We start from the raw sequence: 12,342 nt of genomic DNA, 5'->3' as shown, positions 1-12,342 counted from the left end.
CTCACCCTTGTACCTCAAGAGCTCACTAAGCTGAGTCAAGAAGATAGCCAGTCCCCAGGAAGTTTGTGTGTCAGCTCTGACTAGGAGCTTGGAAACAACCAAGGAGGTGGCTGGTGGACTGTGCATGTGAGGAGTGGGTTGAGGGCCAGGATAAGCCTCAAAGTGAGTGGATCCTTTTTCTTCTAGTCAGAGTGGATTGTCTGTGATTCTACACAGAAGAGCTATGTGACAGGTCACGGTGCTGGAGTGGTCACGCACAGCCGCTTGTTGGTTACTCTGGAGGGTAAGTGCAACATGTCCCAGACAATTGGAGCCATGGAAGTGTCATAGATGTAGCAGATCCGTGAATTGTCACAGAGGTAGGTGTCCTCACAGATCAAGCTTTGCTTAAACTTCTGATCACTAGAGCTGATGTCGACACTGATATCACTGTCATCACTGATGTCATTGTCTTAGAGCACCAACATCAGCAGACATGCAATTTTACTCTTTCAGAGATCATGTCTAAACCATTAAAAAAACCTTGTCATTTAGCACATCTTTATCAGGAGGGCGTCTAGTTTTCACCATTAAGGGTGGCATTCACTGTAGCTCTGTAGGCTTTTTATAGTGACTTTGAGGTGAAACTGACTTGGTGGTTGAACACATCCGTTTCTATTGCTACAAGTGGCCAGCTTCATGGGCTTGCAATCTGTGAAGTCACTTAGAATAGCCTGTGGTAGTTTTAATCTCTGCTTTTTCCATCATAGAATTGTTAATGATTTTAAACAAAGAGCCCTGCATTTTCATTTGGTACTTCTTTTTCTGCTTCTGCTTCTTTAAGTTACCCCAGTTTGGAAAAAAAAAAAAAAAAAGGTTGGATCCTATTGAGGAATGCAATTTGTAACGTGACTGCCAGAGGGCAATACAAACACAGGAGAACTTGGAGGAGCTGTAAATGTATATGAAGGAACTTTTTGGCTTTTTCACTCTATTTTTGTCATTACAAGTGTCTAATGGGAAGGTCCACATTTCCCCCACATCTGTAGCTCACAGAAGGATGGTTCTCCATCTCTGATGTCCTTCAGAGTTTTAATTTTTTTAAATCACACTTAGTTGGTTTGAATGTGAATATCATTAAACAGACACAATAGTCTACACTAAATATTTTCTTTTAGAAAAATATTAGAGACACAATGGTAAGTGTGTGTGTTGGTGATCAGACAAAAAGCAGACGAATTCTCACTTCCAGGAGAGCAGACCATAAATTAGACAATTCCTAAAAGTTAATAAAGAATGAGGAACCTCAAAGAATGTCATTGAGAAATGTCTTTGGTTCGATTTAAGGAGTCATGTTTGTTTGGGGCAGACATGTTGAGTGTGGCCCAGAGCGGGAAGCCAGAACTTTCCTGTGATCACATTGAACAGCACAGACAAGGACATAGGGCTTATCACTGTAAACTCTGGTGTTGTCACAAATATAAGAACTAATATCCAACAGGAGGGGCCTGGGAAATGGCTTTTCTCAGAGTGTGAATATCAGACTTAGAATAATAATTTTATGTCCCAGCCACAGTCAGAGTTAAAATTTCCTTGCGGTTGCAGATGATCATGTTTAAAAAAACCCTTTGGGCATTACATAGTGATTAAGGTTTGTCTGAGAAAATCAAACTTTGTGGCTTTTTGTGCAAATACCCTTAGAAGAACACTGACAGCTTTTTGTGTTAGTTTAGTTTTTTTTAATACAAGAAGCATAGAACTTAAAAACTATAACTCTCAGTTACTGAAACAGTATCAACACCAGTTTATAAATGGTCTGCATTTTTAGTATAGAATTACTTATATAAATTAATTTATTTTTTATGCAGTCTCTTTATGCAGTCACCTAAAAAAAGGTGACTGCATAAAGAGATTAATGTACAGCCACTAGGGAGATGAAATCTTTGCTATGTTTAAGGACTCTCAGCTGTTTTGCCCCTGTGCCTACATTACTCAGAACTGACACCTCTTTATAAAATTCAGGAACTAATGGAGATGCAAAATGGGACTTGGCTGAAAGAGATTTAGCTGTGGGTTCCTCCACTCTGAACAAAGCATTTTTTGTTATGATCCAGAGGGCGAATATTCCCTCAGAGTCAGGAGCCCTTACACGGGTTCTGTCTGAATCTAGGCCACTGACATCTAGTTTTTATACTACTTCATTAAAAATGTAATTGCAATCTTATAATTGCTGACCCTTTATCTGTTCTTTTGAAACATAGAGGCTTTTTGAAAGCTTCTTGCCAGTGTTAAAAAAAATATCTGTCTCACAATCCTGGTCCCATAACTTAGAATGTTCATCTTCCTGCTGTTTAGTAGAGACATACCTTTGTTGGGGTCCTTTACAGCCAAAACATAAAAGGACTTCCCATCAGAATTTTATGAAAAGTTTTCTTTGCTCTTGTGTTAATTCAATTAGCAAACATACATTCTCATGGTCCCTTCTCTTCTAAAACCTCTCCAGCCCTGTCTCAGGTGTATTGTGTTCTGCTTTCCTTCCCCATTTCATGGTCTTTAATAAAGTCTTTCTCTTCTTTTTAAACTTATTCAATATATGTTTTACTTTAACATAACCTCCCTGTAACTAGCTAATCATGTGATCTTACTCAAAAGTCTCTATCCTTAACATATTTTTAAATATTCTAAATTTTCCATATTTTGCTTTTAAAAAAGTTTCCAACAGTCTTGCCTGTCTTTTACATGATGTTCACAGCAGGAGATGACCTGACTTCCCAGACCCTCCTGGGTCCCCAGGTTGGCTCAAAGCAGCCTTTGCTCAGAATCCTAAAAGACAGAGTAGCATGAAAGGGTGCCTTTCGACAGCACTTTGACCATCAACAGTGTACTCATTTTACATGCATTTTCCCTGCATCATCAAGGAACAAGATCACAGAGATTATAAAAGATATTCTGTCATTTAACCTCAACAACTCTAGAAAACATGTAGGTCTCTGTGATGTCAGCCACCCACAGGAATGTACTGAATGAGCCTTTCTCAAGCCCTCTTTGACGTGCAGCTCAGGCCAGACATCACTGTCCTTATTCTTGGTTTTCTTTGTTATTTTTGCATTTTCCACATGCCTGTCCTTAAAGAGCATACATCATGAATTGGGGAATGGGAAATAATTCTCTGTTCTGGTTCTATTCATTTTCTGCTTTCTGTGGCCTCTGGTGTTTTTGACTGAGGTCCTTGGGGACCTGTCCCAAGGTGGATTGTGTGTAAGCAGAGGTGAACACAGAGTGAAGTCCTGGAGCAATGGAGTCTGCCCAGAGTCACATGAGAAATTGTGAAGCCTGGGAAGTGAGAGGATGTTAGGTATTGTATATTTCAAGAGGCCCTAATGGTTCCAAATGGGAGGGTTTGTTTTGGAGGCTCAGGATGAAACTGAATGGTATGAGTGAGAGTCTGACCTACCTGTTGAGGGAGAAGCCACTGGAGCTCCTGCAGAGAAGTGAGGGTGACATTCTTCCAAACTAGGATGAGCATGAGTGTAAGACACAGAGTTGGGAAAAAATAATGTTTTGAAAACTCAGATTAGTTTCCTGACACTGGGACAAGTGGGAGCAATTGTCTCATCACCCAGGGCCTATATTTTCCCTGTTCTCACAGATACCTGAACTGAAAGAAACCCTGGATCCTCTATTCCTGGAAGAGTTACTGGCAGGGGAGGAGAGAACATACACTGACCTTATAAGAATCAGGGAAGATATTCCATTCTCAAAATTCCTGTCTGTGGGACACCTGCCTGTTTTTCCTGAAGACATCTGTCTATATCACAACTTTCTGGGAAACAAGGGAAACTCCTTGTACAGGATGGGACAGGAGAACCCAGAATCTGTGGTCGCTTCCATCTCAGAGTGGTTGAGGGTTCTACAAGAACTTCTCTTCTAACAAACGATACACAGGGCCCTGGCTGAGTATTCACATGGAGATGCTCGTTTATAGCCCTGTGGGAAGACAGAGACACAGAAATGATTCATACGCAACATTCCAATGTAGTGATGGCAGACACAGGGAATTTTTGTGATCAACCCACCAGGCCAGGATCTTCTCCAAAAGTCTTAGGAGACCCTTCACCATGACCTTCCTTGGAGCATTTGAAAACAGAGAGCTCTGTCTGAAACAGCACCCTTCCCCTGGTGAGACAGTTCTTCTCACACTGGACCCACAGTACTCTCAATAACCCCTGCCTTTTCACTGGGCTCACTTTGCATTGATCAGGGTCCCTGTAAAGTCCCTGACATTGGTTGCACTTCTACTTCTGTCCTCTAGGGGAAAACATTGAGACACACAGGAAATAGACACAGGAACCTAGCTTCGATTAAGAAGATGTAAAAGGAGCTTGATTTACATGCCCTGCTTCATTGGGTTTTTCTTGAGGCCTCACTCTTGACTGCTCTGTGTAACCTGCTATGTCTAGAGACTGTTAACAACAAGGGGCTGTGCAGCAACCCTGAAAAGCTTAGGGGGCCACATGGCAGGCCTGACAAACCTCTTGGGATATTCCCATCAGAAATTTGTAGCTGGGCAGATGACCGCAGGTTGCCATATCCCAGGCCTATATTCTCCTTTAAAATGTTCTGTCTTCTGCTTGGGTCAGCCCTTAACCCCTTTTTTTCTTCTTTTTATCATAAATAGGATAACTTTGGCAGATCATGATGATTTCCTTTCCTGGACCAACCAAACGCACAGAACCTGGAGCAAGTGTGCCTTCAGAACACCTTCTCTCTATCTTGTAAATTTGAATAATCCTGTACCCATCAATGGAAAAATTATGCTTGTCCCTTTTGCCTTTTTTTTTTTTTCAATTCTGGAGTTTTCCCTGCTATTTTATCCCTCATCTTCTAATGGAATCTATGCAATATTTTCACTTTGTACTTTGATTATCACATACAAAACTAGGTGCAAAACTGCTTTTCTTCACAGAATTCGAGTCCTTTCTCCCAGGCATATGAGGTCAGTTTTGCTCAGACAAACTAATTGCATCAATTTCAGGTTTAAAAGTTTCTTACTTTGGCCTGGCCTGCGAGCACCTCCTCCCTCAGGGGTTTCTGTGCTGCTCTCTTCCCTATGCCTGGTGTCATCCATGGGCATGTTTGGCGACCACAAGAAAGTCTTTCAGGCAGAAATCAGAGGCTGTTCCACAACCAGCAGCATGAAGACAGGTCCAATAAACAGATATGAAACCCCTTGGAGGCCCCAGAAATACACAGGCACCTGAACTTTACCCAAAGTCCTTTCTTCTGGGATACACAGAACACCTCACACTTTACACCCCAAAGCTGTAGGTCCTACTGAGACTTCTGGCTTTTAATATTTGTCCCTGGAAGTAAAATCCAGTCTGGTGACGACCTGACATAGAAGAAGGGTCCTCTATTCAAGTATCACCATGCTTTGCCCCTTTCAGTGCCAAATTCATCTCTGTGACCTTGCTGGGAGGGAATAAAACCTTCTCAGAGCATTTGAAAACATGAAGAAAACTGGATTCCCACCCAAGTTTCTGTATCACAAGCAGAAATGTTCCCCATATTTTGAGGACAGCCAGGACTCTCTATGCTCTGCTGAGAGACCACAACCCAGGACACAGCACAGGTCAATGCTGGCATGAGTGGGTCCTCCTCTCAGGGGCCAATATGCCCCCATTAGCCTTACTATTGCAAGTGTACCCTACAGGGCAGGAAGATCTACTTTTCCTGATAGGTTGTGAGATGCACTGTATCTGAACCACTGCAGCAACCCCTTCAGAATCTGCAATTTAACAGAATCTGGAGAATTTTCCTGTGGACAGGAGATCAGAAGTGGTTCAACCTTCACATCAACACATCTCATTTTGAATGGACACCCACATTAACTGGACAGCTGCTGAAGATGCATTTCTTAGTGTCACCTGGGCATTGTGATATTCATTAAATTTCACAGATCTGAAGCACAGCTGGGTTGACATACTTATGACAAGATTTCCCTGACAATTTCAGAACACATGCTCTGAAGGGAAATATCAAATGTGATAGAGAGAAAGCTGTGAGAAAGGCTAATGTGCAGCTGACAAGAAGTTCTTGGGAATGTCTAAAATCCAGACAACCCTGTATAGTGCTTTCCAAACACAGCCTGAGAGTAGGAGTTTGTGTGTGTGTGTGTTTATATGCACGTGTGCATGTGTGTGGTGTTGTGAAACCTCAGGAGTTCCCAGGGAACCAAAATGTAGAAGAAAAATACTGGTAAATAGGAACTAGAGTGGCAGAATGAGGGCAGGGAGTGGGAGGGTTTGGGCACTGACTCCACCCCCAGTCTACATGAGAAGAATAGTAAACATGCCCCACAGTAAAGCTCAGCCCACAGTTAGAACCCACAGCAGATCTCACCATTCTGGACAGGGGTACCTGTGAGCCTTACAGAACTTCAGGCTTTTCACAAAGAGGCAGCCACAGAGTAGACAACATACACCATGGGATCCCTGTCAATCTCTACCCATAGAGGACCTGTCCACTGGCAAGTGATCCTGGTGGCTGGTAAGTAGGAGACAATTCCTTTGGGCAGACTAATGCTCTGGCACAGAGACTGGCTGGGATCTTCTAAAGATACCAGTGCTTTGAGAGAAGAGGGAAGGCGTCTGTTTTGACCTGAGGGTGAAGGGGAAAGGAACAGAGTAGGATCAGGAAGAGGGTCAGAAAAAGGAAAATCTCATAAACTGGAAGTGGTGAGAGGCAGGAAAACCACTGGTGCTCTTTTTCTGTTATTCATTGTTGAGTATGAATGATAAATTCTGGTAATAATAATAATGATTTATGTCATTGTTTTCTAGAAACACTAGAAAAATAAAAACCAGGGGTGCTAGGCATTGTCTTTACCACCAATGTGAGAAATGCTCCAATATACCCTATGTGGTGAAACCCTGGGGTTACTCATTCATTCTGCTCCATGTACTTGCAGGCTTTCGAGTCTCTAAGGGTACAAGATCCAACAAAGCCCTGCTTTATTTCATCCCATGTTTGGGAGGAGAGAGATAAAAGGAAAGATCTAGGTGTGATGTGAGGTATGCACAAGACCCATCATAAGAAAGATGTCAAGACAGGATCTTTAGAGAAGGTTGTCAGAAAAATATCTTCCAAAAGTTGCCCCTGTGTGTAGGAAGAAGTATGAACATAATTAGGGAGTTAGCAAGAAAACACCTACAGAATACTCTATGAAACAGAAAAGGTAACAGTTTTAGAGGTGCTAAAAATGGGGGCCATGCTGTGGACCTTTACTATGGGAGACACACACTCATCTATATACCAAGGCAGAGAAAGACACCTTCTCAGGATTCAGAACCTCATATTTCCATCACAATATATACTTATGAACATAGATTTTTTCTTCTTTCCCAGTCTCACTCCTCAACTTCTGGTGCCAGCCCACCACAGCTGAACTTTCTGTTGTGTCCACCTACAGCGCTGAAGGGGAGGCTGCACTTCTACCTCTTCACAATACACCTAATGATGTTATAACCTTCGTATGGTACAGGGGGAAAAGCACCAACAGAAATTTTATGATTGCATTTCTTATAACAACCTTAAGATATGATATAAAAGGTCCTGCATACAGCGGTCGAGAGAGAATAACCTCTGATGGATCCTTGCTGATAGACAATGTCACAAAGAATGATACAGGAATGTACACCATAGTTATCTACATTACAAATGTAATAAAAGAAATTGGATTGGTGCGGCTTATCGTATATGGTGAGTGTTTTCTGACTACTAGGTTTTGGGTGGGGTGGAGTCTACTTCACACACAGGACAGACATTCCTGAATTCTGCTTCCATTTATCTCCAAATTTTGTTTCTAGTTGGATTTTGTGAAGACAAATTTTCTAAGCTATCAGTTCCTTTCCCAAGTTGCATCCCTATGGACAGTCACTCTGGACAGAAGCATCATTGTGATGGGAGTTACTCTTCAGAGGGAAAGACACTTATGTTCAGCCCTCTGAGCACCTGCTTATGAACTTGACCTTGAGAATGACTTTGATGTTCTAGGTCAAATCATGTTCTAGGAGGCCCCCTGAAATTCTAACAGAGCTCAGCTCAGAAATTCCTCCCCAGAACATTTTTCCAGGTATCTTGAATACAGGGACAGTGGTAGCCCTGTGCAAAGTTGTGTTTAAGCTCTTGGGAAAGGCTGAGTGTGAAAGAGTTTAATTGGATCCCAAGACACAAAGATCCTGAGCTGGTCAAAAGTCAGGATTCAGGCCCAAGAGCCATGTTTGGGCAAAAATGGAGTTTGGTATCACCTGCATCTGTGTATGGAGAGCACAATTAGATCCTCCTTGAAGCTCGTTATTCACCAGGGATCAGCCTAGGAGATTCTTTCTTTGTGTTGATCATTAAGAGATGGCCCTTATTTGAACAACTCTTCTCTCCCTGGTTAAGGTCTAATGCTGTAAATATTGTACAGTTTGTACACTCACAACTTAGCAGCCAAATACTCCTTAAGAATAAACTGAGGCACCCGGAGATACAGTCACTACAGCAGCATCAAACAGACCATGAGAAACTGATCAGAGTCTCTCAAAGTCTGTTGTGGTCTTACATTTCATTCCTGTACTTTAGAGATCCTATAAGGATGTCTTTGGAATTGTTAACCAATGAATTGGTGCAGATTCTTTTGTCTTAGGCATGCTTATCTCACAGGAATACCTTTTGGCCTGTGTACTGACAATAAGGAGAAACAATGTATTTTTACTCTAGAACAAATTACCTGCAGCAACAATCAGAATCACTGCACAACCTTCCCCTCAAGTGGCCCATCCACACCTCTAGGCACTGGATTTCACATCACTTACTTATTTGCTTCTTGTTTTTGTTAGAGTCACTCCAAGCAAATATAAAGAAAAGACTTTGCCTTCTCACTCCCATTCTATGCCTGAAACAAACTCAGGGAGCAATATGTAACAAACATTCCATTGTTTTGATGACTTAGGACGAAAGAAATAGTGAATGAATGAATGAATGAATGGTCCAAAATCACTTCTGAGCCTGGATCCTAGATTCAGAATCCTTTCAATTTTTGCCAGGCAGGACAGGCTTTCTTTGCCTGCAGGAACCAAGACCATCATCTCAAATCAGTTTCTTTTCTCTAATAAGTCTTTCTTCAATTGTTCTTAGGGCCAGAACTGTTAATAATAATGTTCACATACAGAAGAACTCTAAGTTTTTTTTTCCAAATTTCTGTGTCAAAGCCACTTAACATACATTGCCCACATGGTCCAGAATTTCAGCAGGTCCATGACACCACTTTCTATAAGACACTTGTTTTACATTTGTACCAGTCCTTACCTCAGGGGAAAATTATTTTAATGGTCAATGGCAGAGCATTAATCAACTTCTGTCTGTCCTTTTTCCTCTTCCCTAAATCACTTCTTGGATTTTATTCTATCATTTTTGAATCACTGACTTATTTTGCTCAGTGACTAATTTGGGTCTCACTCTACTTGAAAGACCTAACCCACTTTTTGGCCCAGAAGCCTGAGCAGTTAATTTACCACTGGCTTGCACTTGGACTCTACGTGCTATTTCTGCATAAACCCCAACTCTAGGATGTTGTAGGAAATGGTGGCTTATAGGAACACAAAGCAGGTGGGTGATAGAAGTCTGTGCAGCTTCAAGGAAACACTTCTCGTCAACCAGGCAGCCAGGTGGTCAGTGAAGAACCAAAATTACAGGGGTATGTCTGACTCCCAATGATGTCTTTCCATAACAGAACATGGATACTTAAATGACACCTGAGAAAGTCTGTACTTTCCCCCAGACATATACCTAGCAGCCATACATTCTCTGAGCATCCAGATTCTAATGCATTTTCTAGTGATTCACAGAACTCCTGGGTTCTTTCAAAGACTCAGGTTGACGGAGATGTTAGGGGTGCCAACTCTGGTTGAAGAAACTTTTGGGGAAAGGGAATGTACTACACAGGGCAAGTTTTGTTCTCTTAGGTGCAGAGCACAGTTAACTGCACCCAACATCACAAGCAAGTAAGTCAACCTGGAGGGTTTTGACTTTCATTATTGTAAATGATAGTGGAATTGAACATTTTCTGTGACTTTTGGCCTGTTGCATATATACTGTTGAGAAATGTCTATTGAAGGTTTTGTTCATTTTTAAGTCAGTTTGTATGTGGTTTTGTTGTGGCTGTTGACTTGCAGAAAATTTTTGTGTATTCTAGATATTAACCATTCATTTTCCATATGATTTGCAAAGCATTCTCCTGCATTTCAAAGGTCACCTTTCAACTTGTTGTGTTTTTTGATAAAGAGGAATTTTTCATTTTGACAAAATCCAAATTGTGTAATTTTTTTTACCTTTGTTCTTGGTGGTATATTAATAAAATAATTGTCAAACCAATGTTATAAGGCTTCTCCATATATTTTTCTAAGCATTTTATGGTTGGGGGTCTAACCTTTAGAATTTGATATATTTGATTGAATTTTTGTATGTGGGATCATACAATGACCAATATCACTTGTCTGCATGCAAATATTGGTATGCAACACTGTTTGTTGAAAAGACTATCCTTTCTCTATTGAATACTCTTTACTGCCTAATAAATTACTTAAAAAAGCTAAAATTTTTCTGGTTACTGTAAATTTGCTTGGCTCCAGAGATCGACAGAGGGGTAAACATGCTTTTCATTGATAAAAGTTTACATAAGAAGTGGGATATAATGTTTTGTAAAAAAAAGTTTTTAAAAAAGTCAGTAAATGCTCAAGAGAGAAAAAATTATATCTGATGATGAGGTTATAGGACACATAAGCTGGAAAGGGGATTTTTGAGCTGCTAACACAGATGACTAAGGGAATATGAATGGAATTGCCCTGGGATTGTATATGGTCAGAGTGGATCTGCAGCTGTCTCATTACACAATTTCACCTGAATTTAGACAACTATCCTGCTGCAAATGTCAAGAAAATATTCTGGTAAGCCTTACATAGCTCACTGTGGGCTGTGAGTGGCTGAGATCTGAGTAAGTAGCATGGTTCCATATCTCATGCCCATTCTTAATCATTCATATTCCCTGTTTTTCCACAGAGCCTGAATTAGTGGTTTCCCTCAATGTCAGTAACAGCACAGTCACAGAGAATAAGGATTCTGTGGTCTTTACCTGCAACACAAATGCACTCTTCATTCACTGGTTGTTCAATGGCATTAATCTCCAACTCAATGAGCGCATGAATGTGTCAAATGTCTACCAAAGCCTCACCATAGACCCTGTGAAGAGGGAAGATGCTGGTATTTACAAGTGTAAAGTTTCCAATATCAACCGGTCTACTACAAGTTTTCCTGTTGTGCTGCATGTGAAATTGAGTAACAGTCATTCCTGACATATGTTATTAAATTCTAAATAAAATATTTTTCAGCATTATACTAGATTTTTGAAGGTGAATAGCTCTTAAAATACTTGCATCGAATCAATAAACACTAAAAAATGTAAGCAGACATTGTCCTTCTGTTCAATAAAGGTAATATTTCATGCAACTGTCATCTGAAGTTGGTCTCATTCATACTATGTCCACAGTGGAGGTGACATTGTGTCCTTCAGAGGATGAGCAGTGGTCCTGTGATAATAAGTGGGATCAGGTGAGGAGCTCATAGAATCCGAGCTCTGTCCTTCTTCATGTAAACATTCAGAGGGCACCTGAACATGTTTGTGGGCAAGGAGAATGAACAAGAGGACAATCTTGTGAGTAGCAACACTAATCTTTGCCTTTCTCTTTCTTTCAAAAGATTTCTAAAGCCTTGAGTTTTTCATGTTTATACCAATACCATTATTTCCATAAGTTCAATACATTTCTGTTTTTTGTTGGTACTATCTAATTGGAAGCTTTGATAATAAAACCAACCCTTTAGCTCATATGTCCTCATTCAGACAAATGACCACAGAATTAGAAATGGCCTCATGGCTTCTCAAGCTAAGTTTGACCTCATTGGTCTTTGGTATCTCTTGGAGAGGAAACCACCCAGAGCTAAAGAGAATGCAGGTGAATTCTCAGGGTGAAGCTTTCTAACCTCAGGTAACTGTTAAAACTTTTTTTTTCTGCTTGCTTGTTTGTTTTGTTGTTTAGCTTCCTGTTAAATGTGAGATCATATGGTATTTATCTTTCAACACCTGGCCTATTTCACTCAGCATAATGCTTTCCAGTTTCATCCATGTTGTTGCAAAGGGTAGTAGCTCCTTCTTTCTCTCTGCTGCATAGAAATCCATTGTGTATATGTACCACAATTTTTTGATCCATTCATTTACTGATGGGCACCTAGGTTGCTTCCAACTCTTGGCTATTGTAAATTGTG

At 40.8% G+C, this 12,342-nt stretch overlaps 1 protein-coding gene across 1 annotated transcript; it reads left to right on the top strand.

Annotated features, from left to right (window-relative positions):
* The first annotated feature begins 6,377 nt into the window (after positions 1-6,377).
* Positions 6,378-11,445, top strand: LOC119053270 (carcinoembryonic antigen-related cell adhesion molecule 21-like). The gene is made up of 3 exons (XM_037150744.2): positions 6,378-6,528; positions 7,387-7,740; positions 11,083-11,445. The coding sequence occupies exons 1-3, from the start codon at positions 6,465-6,467 to the stop codon at positions 11,373-11,375; spliced, it is 711 nt and encodes a 236-aa protein (XP_037006639.2). The 5' UTR covers positions 6,378-6,464; the 3' UTR covers positions 11,376-11,445.
* Positions 11,446-12,342: the final 897 nt, after the last annotated feature.

This window comes from Artibeus jamaicensis, unplaced genomic scaffold, assembly GCF_021234435.1.
Source record: "Artibeus jamaicensis isolate MK-2021 breed Jamaican fruit bat unplaced genomic scaffold, CSHL_Jam_final scaffold_11, whole genome shotgun sequence".
NCBI lineage: Eukaryota > Metazoa > Chordata > Mammalia > Chiroptera > Phyllostomidae > Artibeus > Artibeus jamaicensis.
The sequence above is the reverse complement of the archived record's forward strand: the minus strand, read 5'-3'. Positions and strand labels throughout refer to the sequence as shown.

Bases quoted from the DNA above. Each gene is read 5' to 3' on its own strand.
- LOC119053270 (XM_037150744.2), top strand. From the start codon at position 6,465: ATGGGATCCCTGTCAATCTCTACCCATAGAGGACCTGTCCACTGGCAA. The intron at 6,529-7,386 runs GTAAGTAGGAGA...CTTCTTTCCCAG, and splicing joins GCAAGTGATCCTGGTGGCTG to TCTCACTCCTCAACTTCTGG. The intron at 7,741-11,082 runs GTGAGTGTTTTC...GTTTTTCCACAG, and splicing joins GGTGCGGCTTATCGTATATG to AGCCTGAATTAGTGGTTTCC.